This window comes from Sinocyclocheilus grahami, unplaced genomic scaffold (assembly GCF_001515645.1).
Source record: "Sinocyclocheilus grahami isolate Dianchi unplaced genomic scaffold, SAMN03320097.WGS_v1.1 scaffold1662.1, whole genome shotgun sequence".
Taxonomy (NCBI): domain Eukaryota; kingdom Metazoa; phylum Chordata; class Actinopteri; order Cypriniformes; family Cyprinidae; genus Sinocyclocheilus; species Sinocyclocheilus grahami.
Window position 1 is genome coordinate 12703 of NW_015506841.1, and position 13999 is coordinate 26701.

The 13999-nt window shown below is 40.7% G+C and overlaps 1 protein-coding gene across 1 annotated transcript; it reads right to left on the reverse strand.

Moving 5' to 3' along the window:
• Nucleotides 1-2820: 2820 nt before the first annotated feature.
• LOC107571855 (meprin A subunit beta-like) lies at nucleotides 2821-9335 on the reverse strand. The gene is made up of 11 exons (XM_016258240.1): nucleotides 9299-9335; nucleotides 9114-9145; nucleotides 8980-9055; nucleotides 8780-8897; nucleotides 4801-4979; nucleotides 4498-4716; nucleotides 4192-4347; nucleotides 3864-4088; nucleotides 3340-3780; nucleotides 3058-3219; nucleotides 2821-2945 (listed from the first exon to the last, which is right to left on the reverse strand). The coding sequence occupies exons 2-11, from the start codon at nucleotides 9117-9119 to the stop codon at nucleotides 2821-2823; spliced, it is 1707 nt and encodes a 568-aa protein (XP_016113726.1). The 5' UTR covers nucleotides 9120-9145; nucleotides 9299-9335.
• Between the last annotated feature and the right edge of the window lie 4664 nt (nucleotides 9336-13999).

Sequence of the window (13999 nt, forward strand, 5' to 3'; positions counted from 1 at the left end):
CAGATTGAATGCATCTTGATTTAAGTATTTTAGGTCTTTTCTGGACTGGAAACAAGACAACAGGAGTAAGAAAAGCATGTTTTGCAGTTCAGATGGAGATGCATCTTCCTGATTATTAAACCGCTGAATCTGTAAATGACTGAAAATGACCCGTTCAATATTATAGGTAATGTATATATATATTTTTTAAACAGACTACATATTTTGGAAATTAAATCTGGAAGGTGAATATGGATTAGTGCATTTTTAATAATGAAATTGTGTATAAATGTATTCATTTAAAATAGCTTAAATACAGAAACGTTAAATTTCAGACCCAAAAATGCAAGCCCTGGAAATACAATGTATTCAAATGCCAGCAGTGTTAATGCAATCCATTTAATTTAGTTTCAAAGTCATGTTTCACACACTGGAACCTTTTAGTCATGGTTATAAAACTGATTTACCCTACCAATAGTGTTCAGGCAGTGATTTATCACAGAAATATTGCAACTATTTACCTTAATCTCTACAGAGAATGTGTGAATCATTCATTATGATTACAATAAGAGCTTAACATTGCAATATATAGATAACTATTATGATTAAAGCTAAGATTAACATTGATTATACATAAATTAATACAGATAGGCACATAATCCATGTAAGAATATACACACTTAGCTATGATATACCAGACGACTGAAGAGAGATGTAGTTTTTACTGAACAGTCAGACATAGAGCAGTGATAATAGCGATTTGTCACGATTAACTGACTAGCAAAAGAAAGCAAAGCACCAAGATGATCAGAGAGGAAGCAGTCGAGGCACTGGAACTGCAAAATATGTCCAGACACTCACTGAAAGAGCAGAGGTACAAATGGGAAGATAAACATTATTAATGCAACAGAAAAACACTCATTTAACTGCATATATTTTAATAATGTACATTTGTAAGGTGCGTGCAATAAATAAGTTCACAAACAAACGACAGAAATCAGCAGTTGTGTGAAAGACATTGATTTGAGTCAGATCCTGATCCACAGAATGGCAGGTTTTGGATTTTGTGTTTCAGGATTTGTTTTTAAACAATCTGGCATTATTATATGGTGACACTGCGGGTTTATGCAGATGCATTTGGAGGTTATATCCTGCTTTTGGCCCTCAACATATATTTTTCACTTTAGTTCAAAATCACACTCATTGTTTGGTGCAGTAACACTTTATATGAGGAAGACATATTCAGTTTTTACGACTTTTGCCTCAATAACTCCCAATTTACTGGTTATTAATAAAGCCCGACCGATATATATCGTTCTGCTGATATTATCGGCCGATATGAGCCTGTCACCGATATATCGGTATCGGCGAATATGCCGCTGATATGATTTTTTTTCTTTACAGAACATACAGTATAACGCGGATAAAATGCTTGAAATTGTGTAATTACTTAGTTTGTCCAGCAGAGCGCGCTCCATTGTTTGCTACTGGCGACCTGGATGAAACGCTTTAAAGCTTAAGTCTATGAAAAACCATTGAAACTTTGAACAGCCATATCTCTGTAACGGGCACGGCAGATCCGCACCAAATTCGGCGGATCCCTTCAGCTCGAGGAACCCTCTCGAACACGAATCGAGTGTACGTCTAGAGGCCCGCTTTCGAATGAGACCACCACCGCGTCGAGAGCCCCCGGGGTTTGGGAGTTACGGGTGGTTAAATTCGCGGTCCAGCGTTGACCGACCAAGCGTTCCTGGGGGGCTACCGACATGCGGAGGGTGGCGTTCGAGAGGCTCCTTGAGCTGAAGGGATCCCCCGAATTTGGTGGACATCCGCCGGCGTGTTCGCAAGATAGTGACACCAGTCAACACTTTCCCTTCAGTAAGGAGGTCTCTTGTTCAGGCAGCATTCACTTGGGTATATTAGGGTTGTGTGTTACACCTAATGTTGTTAAATTAATGTTTACTGCATTATTTCAGTTTCATGTGTGTTACCGTGATGGTGTTTAGTGTTTGTGTGAATGACACTGTGCACCTTCTATATATGTTATTATTTAAAAGCTGCTTGTGATTGGCTTTGGTTCATCATGTGGCTTTCTCATCACCTCCTGCATTTGGTGGTTATCAGTGTATTACAAAGCTACAAAACAGATTTCAGTACTTCAATAGGTTGGTATATTAACATTATATCAGTTAATGAAATTACGGTATTTAACTGTAAATTTAAGTTAAAACTGTAAAACCTAAAACGTTGCTACCATATTTTTTACGGTAAAATTCCGGCAACCACAGCTGCCGTTTTTTTACCGTAAATTTTACGGAATTGTTTTTACAGTGTATGCTAATGTACAGTCTAGGAACTATTAACATGCATTGAGGAGAACCGGTCACTGAATATATTTCTATACAGTATGTCGTTTCATTCTACCGGCTGTGTATTAATATACTGTATATCTTTGCCTGCATTAAAGGCATTGAGAATCTTTCCGTTTATGACTGATAATGCTGAAAGCTAAAGCGATTGGGACTTTCATTATACAAACGTTCAGATTCAATACTGTATTTTCCTATCAGTTCTCAGAAAGGCTTTTACCTTTAAAGGAGGTTAAAGAATAACAAAAACTTAATTATATTGGAGTCAGATAAATAACTGAATTATGCATGTCTTCCGTTACCTGCATTTTGTTATGATTATCAGTTCAAAACAGTAACATAAGCTTCCAGCCTTACATGTGTGACTATATTCGCACAATACAGCATGTCTCTCCTACGTTATTTATACATATATAAATATAGTGTTTATCTTATTTTAAGTTGTGTATTCTGAATAAGAGTGCAGCAGAGGTTAGAAGGAAACTCGCCTTGTAGCACATGGTCCCTGCTGGGCGCTTGCGTCAGCAGAAACATTGAAGTTCTTCACGGTTACTTTAGGGCAGGGTAGAGAGTGCTTCTGAAGCAGCGCTGAGATATCTGGAATGATGAACAACATTTATAGAGATGATTTTAGAAATAATGCTCCGTTTGCTCTTAATATAGCAGTTAAACTTGAAACAGTTCTCTGAGGTTCCTTCACAAATCCCACCTTGCATGGTGAGGAGAAATATGAGGTCTCCACCCTTGATAAACTCTCTTCTAGCGAGATCTTCTTTTGTTAGGAGCGCAACAACGGCAGGTCCATTATAAAATACTAACTCATCACTGATGAAGACTGGACCTCTATAAGGTCTGTTCCAGAAATAGGTGCCTTAATTAGAACAAAACAATGGCTTTTAAAACAACCTTAAAAACTACAGATAATAACTTTGATTCTCATCCGAGTAAAATGTTGCATAGAAAAATAATCAGATTGCATTAAAGATCTAACCATTACGAATCAAATCAGGGTCAGTGGTGATGCTCTGCTCAAAGGACATGCGCTTCTGTATGTGTGGATTCTGGTCCAGGATCTGGACGGTGATTTGCCTCCATGGACTAGGCCACTGCAGCTGCTCATCACATGCACCAGATACGAAAGCAGCATATATTTGAAGTTGATCCTCTGATGACACTAACTGAGCTACAAAGCGATACCCATCACTGGAGTAATACATTGGACTCAGAAGGAAATCAAACCCACTGTCCAGTTTCTTCTCAAAGTCTCTTATCTGCCATATGAGGGGACACTCTGTCTCTGAAATATTGATATCGTCCAGTGAGAAGCCTCCACTGGAGTTTCCAGCTCCTTTACGCGCTTCAAACACAACTTGGAAAGACTTATTTGCATTCAGCGGCACATGATGCAGCTTCCAGTAATTCCCAGGGGTTTCTGCAAGAAAGCGAAGGTCAGTGACACTGAAATACAGGACTATATGTTGTGTGATGTGTCCAGTTGTGCAGGAAGAGACAGACCTGTTATCTGATCCATGAGTCTGAGAGCTCCTGTGCTGTCTGTTTCATTCTGCAGCTCTCGAATCCAGATGTTGAGCTGGTCGGACTCGTGACCGCTGTGATAGTAGTAGAACTGCAGGCACTGGACTTTGCAGGCTCTCGTAGGGGTCAGTGTCTTGCTCTCCAGTCTGGCTGCGTCGCCCTCGTTTCTGCCCTCAGTGCTGAAGTGCATGAAGAAAGACGTCCCTGCAGGCATCAGAACAGCTGTTTATGGTGGAACAGTGAAGTCTCTTTCTCTGATGTCCAAGCAGACACTTTCCATTCGCCGACTGACTGTAACAGATCTCACCGTTCTGTTCTTTGCCCAAGTATGTGAGGTCGGTCACACTGATGCCACTCACTGACTTCTCTCTCTGCCAGCCGTCACCAGCAGCAGACCTGACACTCATCTCACACAGAGATTCCTCATCAAAACTACAGTGGTCGAGGAAAGACACGGAGGAATCTGTAATGCAAACAAACAAACAAACACTGATGAATTTCCATTCATTAAAATGGTCCTTGGTCTCAAATACTGCAACCGCGAGTTCATTAGAGTCTTGGAATCCACAAAATAAGAAAACAACACATTAAATGAAATCGGTCAAATACTCACTGCATTTGTAGAGTTTGTTGAGCTCAGTCGCATCATGTTCGCTCATTTCCATTAGTTGTCCGATCACGTCTTGAAACTCAGGACTCTTGGTGATGATCGTGGATCCGTTACCGTTGCTGAAGGCATTTTTATCAAAATGCATCACAGAGTAATAATCATATGGGGTTTCTTGGGTAGTGGACACGTTCTCACTGTGTTTATTGAAATAACTCTCATATCCTAAAAATAAAGAATATTGCAGTCATTAAGGTGATTGTTTATAAGGCATGGCTTGTAATACTGAGAGTCAGTATGGAAAGCAACCTTTCACAATGTTTTCATATTTGATTGTCACGTATTCGTCTCTGTCATATCTCGAATGCTCGTGGTTCAATCCTAGTGCATGGAGAAACTGGTGCTCAACAATGCCTTTTATTCCACAGTTCTTTCCAATGGAAAGAGTCTGTCCTCCAGGAGACGAGCGTCCGATATATGACCAACACCTGCGGAATAACTCACAGTCACACAACACATAGCTGCATAAATGTAACAACATTACCAGACAAATTAGATTGTCTATACTTGTTATCAGGGGCATGTCTAGAGCATTTTAAATTTGGGGGGCTGTGGCACTGCATTAAGCACTTAACTCATAAGTATTAACTAATAAAATAACTAGAGAAGGCTGACTATAATCAGCGTGCAGTGGGACATACTCGTCACCTGAAATAAAAAAGCTCTTCTGGTCTTCAATGATGCAAGGACAAATTTTGAGCGTGCTCAATATCTGAGAGAGCAGAGCCAATTCATGAGAGAACAATGTATATTTAAAAGCGCACGTCCAGTTTTGTGTGAAAGCGAAGGAAATCCGCTTGCGAGTGGAGAGATTACTGCGCTCTCGCCATTTGTCATTAATGTAACAAAACGCTATAGAAATCAGCTAAAATTAAATATAAAGAAGAGAAGAAAGCCGTCCTAGCTGCCTATAATGCCCGTGCCAAGATCTACCACTGCCAGATGCAGGTATAAATTTACATCTGGTAGGAACGTGCACCTGGGGTGGCCAACCAGATTTCAATGGGGGCCCCTGCATGTTATAACAACAAACTTTATAAAAACTGTGCATTTTATTTGATCTCCATTTAACAGTGGTGTATAAAGTACCTGAAAGCCATACTCAAGTAAAATGACAGATATCTTACCAGAAAATGACTTTGGTAGAAGTTGAAGTCACCGTTTAGAACATTACTTGAGTAAAAGTCTTAAAGTATTTGACATTTATTGTACTTAAGTATGGAAAGTATTTTTTAAATATTAAAAGTACTTAAGTAGTGAAAGTAGCTGCAAAATGGAAAAGGAGCATATATACAGTGGGTACGGAAAGTATTCAGACCCCCTTAAATTTTTCACTCTTTGTTATATTGCAGCCATTTGCTAAAATAATTTAAGTAAATTTTTTTTCCTCATTAATGTACACACAGCACCCCATATTGACAGAAAAACACAGAATTGTTGACATTTTTGCAGATTTATTAAAAAAGAAAAACTGAAATATCACATGGTCCTAAGTATTCAGACCCTTTGCTCAGTATTTAGTAGAAGCACCCTTTTGATCGAATACAGCCATGAGTCTTTTTGGGAAAGAGGCAACAAGTTTTTCACACCTGGATTTGGGAATCCTCTGCCATTCCTCCTTGCAGAGCCTCTCCAGTTCTGTCAGGTTGGATAGTAAACGTTGGTGGACAGCCATTTTTAGGTCTCTCCAGAGATGCTCAATTGGGTTTAAGTCAGGGCTCTGGCTGGGCCATTCAAGAACAGTCACAGAGTTGTTGTGAAGCCACTCCTTCATTATTTTAGCTGTGTGCTTAGGGTCATTGTCTTGTTGGAAGATAAACCTTCGGCCCAGTCTGAGGTCCTGAGCACTCTGGAGAAAGTTTTCGTCCAGGATATCCCTGTACTTGGCCACATTCATCTTTCCCTCGATTGCAACCAGTCGTCCTGTCCCTGCAGCTGAAAAACACCCCCACAGCATGATGCTGCCACCACCATGCTTCACTGTTGGGACTGTATTGGACAGGTGATGAGCAGTGCCTGGTTTTCTCCACACATACCGCTTAGAATTAAGGCCAAAAAGTTCTATCTGGGTCTCATCAGACCAGAGAATCTTATTCAGGTGTTTTTTAGCAAACTCCATGCAGGCTTTCATGTGTCTTGCACTGAGGAGAGGCTTCCGTCGGGCCACTCTGCCATAAAGCCCCGACTGGTGGAGGGCTGCAGTGATGGTTGACTTTCTACAACTTTCTCCCATCTCCCAACTGCATCTCTGGAGCTCAGCCACAGTGATCTTTGGGTTCTTCTTTACCTCTCTCACCAAGGCTCTTCCCCCCCGATAGCTCAGTTTGGCCGGACGGCCAGCTCTAGGAAGGGTTCTGATCATCCCAAACGTCTTCCATTTAAGGAATGGAGGCCACTGTGCTCTTGGGAACCTTAAGTGCAGCAGAAATTTTTTTGTAACCTTGGCCAGATCTGTGCCTTGCCACAATTCTGTCTCTGAGCTCTTCAGGCAGTTCCTTTGACCTCATGATTCTCATTTGCTCTGACATGCACTGTGAGCTGTAAGGTCTTATATAGACAGAGACCTAAAAATGGCTGTCCACCAACGTTTACCATCCAACCTGACAGAACTGGAGAGGATCTGCAAGGAGGAATGGCAGAGGATCGCCAAATCCAGGTGTGAAAAACTTATTGCATCTTTCCCAAAAAGACTCGTGGCTGTATTAGATCAAAAGGGTGCTTCTACTAAATACTGAGCAAAGGGTCTGAATACTTAGGACCATGTGATATTTCAGTTTTTCTTTAATAAATCTGCAAAAATGTCAACAATTCTGTGTTTTTCTGTCAATATGGGGTGCTGTGTGTACATTAATGAGGAAAAAAAAATAACTTAAATGATTTTAGCAAAAAATTAACTTAAATCATTTTAGCAAATGGCTGCAATATAACAAAGAGTGAAAAATTTAAGGGGGTCTGAATACTTTCTGTACCCACTGTATAAATGTTCATAGTAGCAAGATTGTGTTCAGTTTGATCTCTTCCATTTTGTATTTTTGGATAAGAATAAAAAGCACTTCATCCGGTACTTAAGTGTCTTTCATTCCAACATAAGAAAACATTTCTGGAATCTGCATCTGAAATAGCATTTAGATGTATTTACACAGTTTATGTATCTCAGAGGGACATGGATGCATTTAACCTGCAGTTACAGATGCATAAATAGGCCTAATGTTTGCTCATTTGTAAGTCGCATTTGGATAAAAGCGTCTGCTAAATGACTAAATGAAAATACTGATATTTGAAATCATTTAAAATATGAAAAAATAAATAGTCGAAATGTGAAATTAAAACTGCCAGTAGGTGGCAGCAAGTGACTGTTAATAAGTGAGTCATTGAGATTCAACCGATTCGTTCAAATGACTGATTCATTCAGAAACAAAGCATTTGACTGTTAATGAGTGAATCACTGAATCATTTATTCAACTGATTCGTTCAAAAAGCTGATTCATTCAGAAACAAAGCATTTGACTGTGTTAATGAGTGAATGATTCATTCAGAAACAAAGCATTTGACTGTGTTAATGAGTGAATCACTGAATCATTTATTCAACTGATTCGTTCAAAAAGCTGATTCATTCAGAAACAAAGCATTTGACTGTGTGAATTGAGCAAAAGCAGGCAATATTGTGTCTGAAATGTAAGTCACTTAATGCTAACTTTATCAAACTTTTATAAAATGAATATTACATTTGTTATGCTGATAGCCTATCTGGGGGGAAAAATGGCACTTGTGGCATTTGTGTGATATAGATTAAGTTAACTATGTACTATATGAATATATGCAGTCCGTGTTCTTCTGACTATTTTGTAGTAAGTAATGAATATGCTTCGGGGAAATGTATCGGAGTAAAAGTATACATTTTAATTAGGATATGTAGTGGAGTAAAAGTAAAAGTTGGCTGAAATATAAAAACTCAAGTAAAGTATAGATACTCCCAAAAAATACTTAAGTACTGTAACGAAGTATTACTACTTTGTTATATTACACCACTGCCATTTAATTACCATTGAACAATATGTATTTAAACACCTTATCTGACAAAAGCCTTTATGAGGAAAAGTGAAGTATCTGAACTTTTGACGTAACTCAAATAGTTTACTCTAGACTCTTCTGATATGGCAGGTGCTATAGTGAAATTGTATAGTATATTATTAGTATTTGTTGATTATTAGCTTGAACCATACCGTACCCTTTATGACTCTCCACAGAGATGTAAAACTCTTCTGCTGCTCGGGGCTTAAAGTCAACACATGATTTCAGTCTGAACTGCTCGAAGGCTCTCAGAATGACTCCTCTGTCGTTCATACCTATAAAAACAAACAAAGCTGAGTGGACAACAATAGAAAAGTTGCATTCAATATTTAAAAGTTGAGAAATCTGAAATCTTACTGAGATTTACACTCAGCTCATAGGGGACAGGAATATCCCACAAGGACTGATCACCAATAGCGCTCCCTTGCCTAGGCTTTAAAGCAGATCAATTTAAGTGTTCTGATTACATGCGCACACACACACACACACACCTCCATGATGTCTCCTTCTGTGAGATTCAAACCTAATGCCACAAGAGAGTTCAGTTCACAGTAAATATGCACGAATAAAGGTATTTCAGTAAATACATTTTTGAATAAAATAATTTCTAAACAAAAAGTTACCATACCGCTAATATAAATGTATTTGGGTTCTTGAGATAATATATTAGTTTTACCTGTGTTTATATCCGGAATGCTCTTCCATTTCTCTAAAATGACTTTGAGAAAATTATATTGAAGTCAACAAAAGACAAAGAGAGGGAATGAGTATTGTGTGCATTGCTAGAGAAAATGTAACTCTATGAAAGTGAAATGATAAATGATAAATCACATCATCAGGCAGTAACGAGCAGTTAAAACAGGGTACAGAACATCCTGCGCCCTGGAAACTGATCACAATAACTGAACTTACCAGTTACCTCATATGTGACCTGAGAACATGAGATATGAACACAATGCTCAGTTAAAAGGAAAAATAGATTAGTCTAAAAAAATCAGCTGTATATTGCTTCATCAATGACTGTCTAATTTACCGCAGGTAAAGCATGATGAAGAGCCAAAGCCATCAGCAGAAGAAAAGCACATGGATGCATTGTCACTGGAAATCAGAATGAGCACATGTGATTGACAAACTTTCATCTTATCACTCAGAAACCTGCAGGCATTGTTTAAATTTAATGTAGCTATATATACTAGAAGACCACTAATTCAGGAAAAGAGGGACACCTACCAGTTTCCAGTCACTAATGAGACCGGTATGTGTTCAAGTGTGAAGAGAGAGTCTTTTAAGCTTCATCCACCGCACGGCATTCCCCTGAAGCTGACTGGAAAAACTGGCTTGATTGAAAAATGAAAATGACAGCTCATTTTGGAATTGACTTAAATATTTCAGACTCACGCATTGCTCTGTTGAAAGGAACACTCAACTATTTTTGAAAATAGGCTCATTAACTCCCCTTGAGTTAAACAGTTGAGTTTTACCGTTTTCGAATCCATTCAGCCGATCTCCGGGTCTGGCGGTAGCACTTTTAGCTTAGCTTAGCATAGATCATTGAATCTGATTAGACCGTTAGCATCTCGCACAAAAATGACCAAGTTTCTATATTTTTCCTATTTGAAACTTGACTCTTCTGTAGTTACATCGTGTACTAAGACCGACGGAAAATGAAAAGTTGTGATTTTCTAGGCCGATACGGCTAGGAGCTATACTCTCATTCCCGCGCAGCAAAGTTCCCTGATTATTACGCCAGAATGAGAGTATATATAACCCCATTAAATCTGGGATGCTTTGAATGTTTAAAAACATTCACAAGTAACTTTTTCATCACTTCATGTGAAAACATTCTAAGAACATAATATTTTTTGTTGGATGAGCTCATACCCATTAGCGTGCTAAACACTCTGAGAGTAGTCATGACAGAAACGTTGGCGTTAGCTCATAGTTAAATATATGAAAAACAAGAAGCAACACCAACACTCTCTTAACTTCGGTGGGCCTTCACCTCAAGGAAGCCCAGCGGAGTCACGATCAAGCCCCAGAAGTGAGTGTGAAATGTGACTACGACCGTCGACCGTCCAATGACAATGGAAGCATGGATATGGACCCTTTTCATAGACTCTGATGATGCATTTCCACAGTAAACCTGGCACAGCTTTACCTGCTCACAAGAATCGAGTAAGTCAACTGAACAACAATGACGGGGGATCCATGTGTGGTGGCTTTACTGATGATGGCATGAAGTCATTTGTGTAACACAGCGTTGTGAAACAGAAGATGCTGCGCCCTCTTCATTCTCTGCCTTCCTGCAGGAGATAAACAAGACAGATGTGGCAGTTTGCCATGCAGGTGCACCCTCAAGGCCAAGAGGCGTCAGAGCAGAGTTCTTACAGTTCTAGAATATTACCGGTTTTAAAACATAATTCAATAAAACATCTCTTGAAAGAAAAGCACTCCTTTTAGCTATAAAGAAGGTTGCAGATTTGGGTTGATTCATAGAGTTTACTGAGCTCCAGTACAACATCACTTTCACTTTTGAAGCTTTTTCAACTGAGCTTTTTAAAATGTTCAGTTCTCTTGATATCAATTCATATATACATAAATCACGGAAATGCTTAAAGTATGATGCACAGATCAGTGATATGAAGCCAAATGTGTCCTTCGTCAAAGGCAGCTGCTAAAGAACACAGACAGCTGCTAAACTCTGAATAAAAGTAGTGTCTGCTTAACCAGTGACACCTCTAAAAGTACAATACAGCCCTTAACATCATGTGCTCCTTCATCAGATGTTTCTCTTGACACTCCGGTCATTTCTTGGAGCTGGACAGAAATTTAACACTCAGTAGTCTTGTTACATTGTGTTATTGATCTGCTGTCAGGACATGAGACATTTTCACACATGTAAGACTCATCTTCTGGTTTAGATCAGTGGTGTTGAGAAATAAAGCAGCAGACAATAGATGATTACATTGAGATCACATGCGTTTAGCCTCATTCCAGCACAAGCTGCTGGTTATGATGAGAAGATGAATGTGTGGCATTTAAAGCATGCTGCAGTTATTAAGAAACAGGTGACACACCACACTTTTTGGCTTTTCTTCAGGTGTTACATATTTGACAGTAGTCCAACTCCAAGCCAATATGCAAATTGTGTTTATTTTAAGCCATTCTCACTGTTTTTCTCATGGTGCGTCACAGAAAAGTTGAAAATGGTCCCATACAATAGACCTTGGCCTTTTTACTCCACTCATCATAAAGATGTCATGTATGTCAAGATGTCAAATTACTAGGGCTTTCAGTTGATTAAAATGTTTCATATAATAAATTGCACAATGTGGCAATTAATTACTTGAAGTAATCACAGATAAGTCACACATGGGCATCATTAGACCCTTCTTACTGGGACATGACTTTGTACGCAGCACTGTGTGTGTGTGTGTGTGTGAGTGAGTGTGTGTGTGATGTGTGTGTGGGAGTGAGTGTTTGAGTGAGTGTGAGTGTGTGAGAGTGAGTGTGTGAGTGAGTGTGCGTGTGTGCGTGAGTGTGTGAGTGAGTGTGCGTGTGTGTGTGAGTGAGTGTGTATGTAAGTGAGTGTGTGCGTGTGAGTGAGTGTGAGTGTGAGTGAGTGAGTGAGTGCATGTGTGAGAGTGAGTGCGTGTGTGAGACTGAGTGCGTGTGAGTGAGTGTGAGTGAGTGAGTGAGAGTGAGTGCTTGTGTGAGAGTGAGTGCGTGTGAGAGAGTGTGTGTGAGTGAGTGAGTGAGTGCGTGTGGGAGAGTGAGTGCGTGTGTGAGAGTGAGTGCGTGTGAGTGAGTGTGTGTGTGTGTGTGAGTGAGTGTGAGTGAGTGTGTGTGTGAGAGTGAGTGCGTGTGTGAGACTGAGTGCGTGTGAGTGAGTGTGAGTGAGTGAGTGAGAGTGAGTGCTTGTGTGAGAGTGAGTGCGTGTGAGAGAGTGTGTGTGAGTGAGTGAGTGAGTGCGTGTGGGAGAGTGAGTGCGTGTGTGAGAGTGAGTGCGTGTGAGTGAGTGTGTGTGTGTGTGTGAGTGAGTGTGAGTGAGTGTGTGTGTGAGAGTGAGTGCGTGTGTGAGACTGAGTGCGTGTGAGTGAGTGTGAGTGAGTGAGTGAGAGTGAGTGCTTGTGTGAGAGTGAGTGCGTGTGAGAGAGTGTGTGTGAGTGAGTGAGTGAGTGCGTGTGGGAGAGTGAGTGCGTGTGTGAGAGTGAGTGCGTGTGAGTGAGTGTGTGTGTGTGTGTGAGTGAGTGTGAGTGAGTGTGTGTGTGAGAGTGAGTGCGTGTGTGAGACTGAGTGCGTGTGAGTGAGTGTGAGTGAGTGAGTGAGAGTGAGTGCTTGTGTGAGAGTGAGTGCGTGTGAGAGAGTGTGTGTGAGTGAGTGAGTGAGTGCGTGTGGGAGAGTGAGTGCGTGTGTGAGAGTGAGTGCGTGTGAGTGAGTGTGTGTGTGTGTGTGAGTGAGTGTGAGTGAGTGTGTGTGTGAGAGTGTGTGTGAGAGTGAGTGTGAGTGAGTGTGTGTGTGTGAGAGTGAGTGCGTGTGTGAGACTGAGTGCGTGTGAGTGAGTGTGAGTGAGTGAGTGAGAGTGAGTGCTTGTGTGAGAGTGAGTGCGTGTGAGTGAGTGAGTGAGTGAGTGTGCGTGTGTGTGTGAGAGTGAGTGTTTGAGTGAGTGTGAGTGAGTGAGTGAGTGAGTGAGTGTGCGTGTGTGTGTGAGAGTGAGTGTTTGAGTGAGTGTGTGAGTGTGTGTGAGAGTGTGTGAGTGAGTGTGTGTGAGAGTGAGTGTTTGAGTGAGTGTGTGAGAGTGAGTGTGTGAGTGAGTGTGTGTGAGAGTGAGTGTTTGAGTGAGTGTGTGAGTGTGTGAGAGTGAGTGTGTGAGTGAGTGAGTGTGTGAGTGAGTGTTCCACACAGATCAGCAGAGTGAGCGGCGCTGCCGTGTCCACCAGAGGACGCTTCATGACAGCGGAGGAGAAGAGCAAAGCACTGCCCAGGTCTGTCAACACGTTCATCTGTTTCTGTTGATTAGTTTGACAGGATATGTTCTATGATGAATATAAATGCTAATGCATCACTCTCTGATGTTTCTGCAGTGACCGTCCGCTCTATCTGCACGTCCAGGGACAAACCAGAGACTTAGTGGACAGTGAGTGATGTGACCGACGCTTCACTTCATTCTGTGTGTGTGTGAGAGAGTGTGTATGTGTTTAACATTGCTGTGTGTGTGGGAGTGTGTTTAGTGAGAGAGTGTGTGTGTGAGAGTGAGTGTTTAAGTGAGTGTGAGTGTGTGAGAGTGAGTGTTTGAGTGAGTGTGTGTGAGTGTGTGAGTGTGTGTGTGTGTGTGAGTGAGTGTGTGTGTGTGTGTGTGTGTTTGAGTTTGAGTGAG

What these genes read in the sequence shown, in the direction of transcription:
- LOC107571855 (XM_016258240.1), bottom strand. An exon ending in CCCTGATTTGATTCGTAATG is followed by an intron (nt 3,220 to 3,339) that starts GTTAGATCTTTA and finishes GTTCTAATTAAG; the next exon opens with GCACCTATTTCTGGAACAGA. An exon ending in ATTTCTCCTCACCATGCAAG is followed by an intron (nt 2,946 to 3,057) that starts GTGGGATTTGTG and finishes TCATCATTCCAG; the next exon opens with ATATCTCAGCGCTGCTTCAG.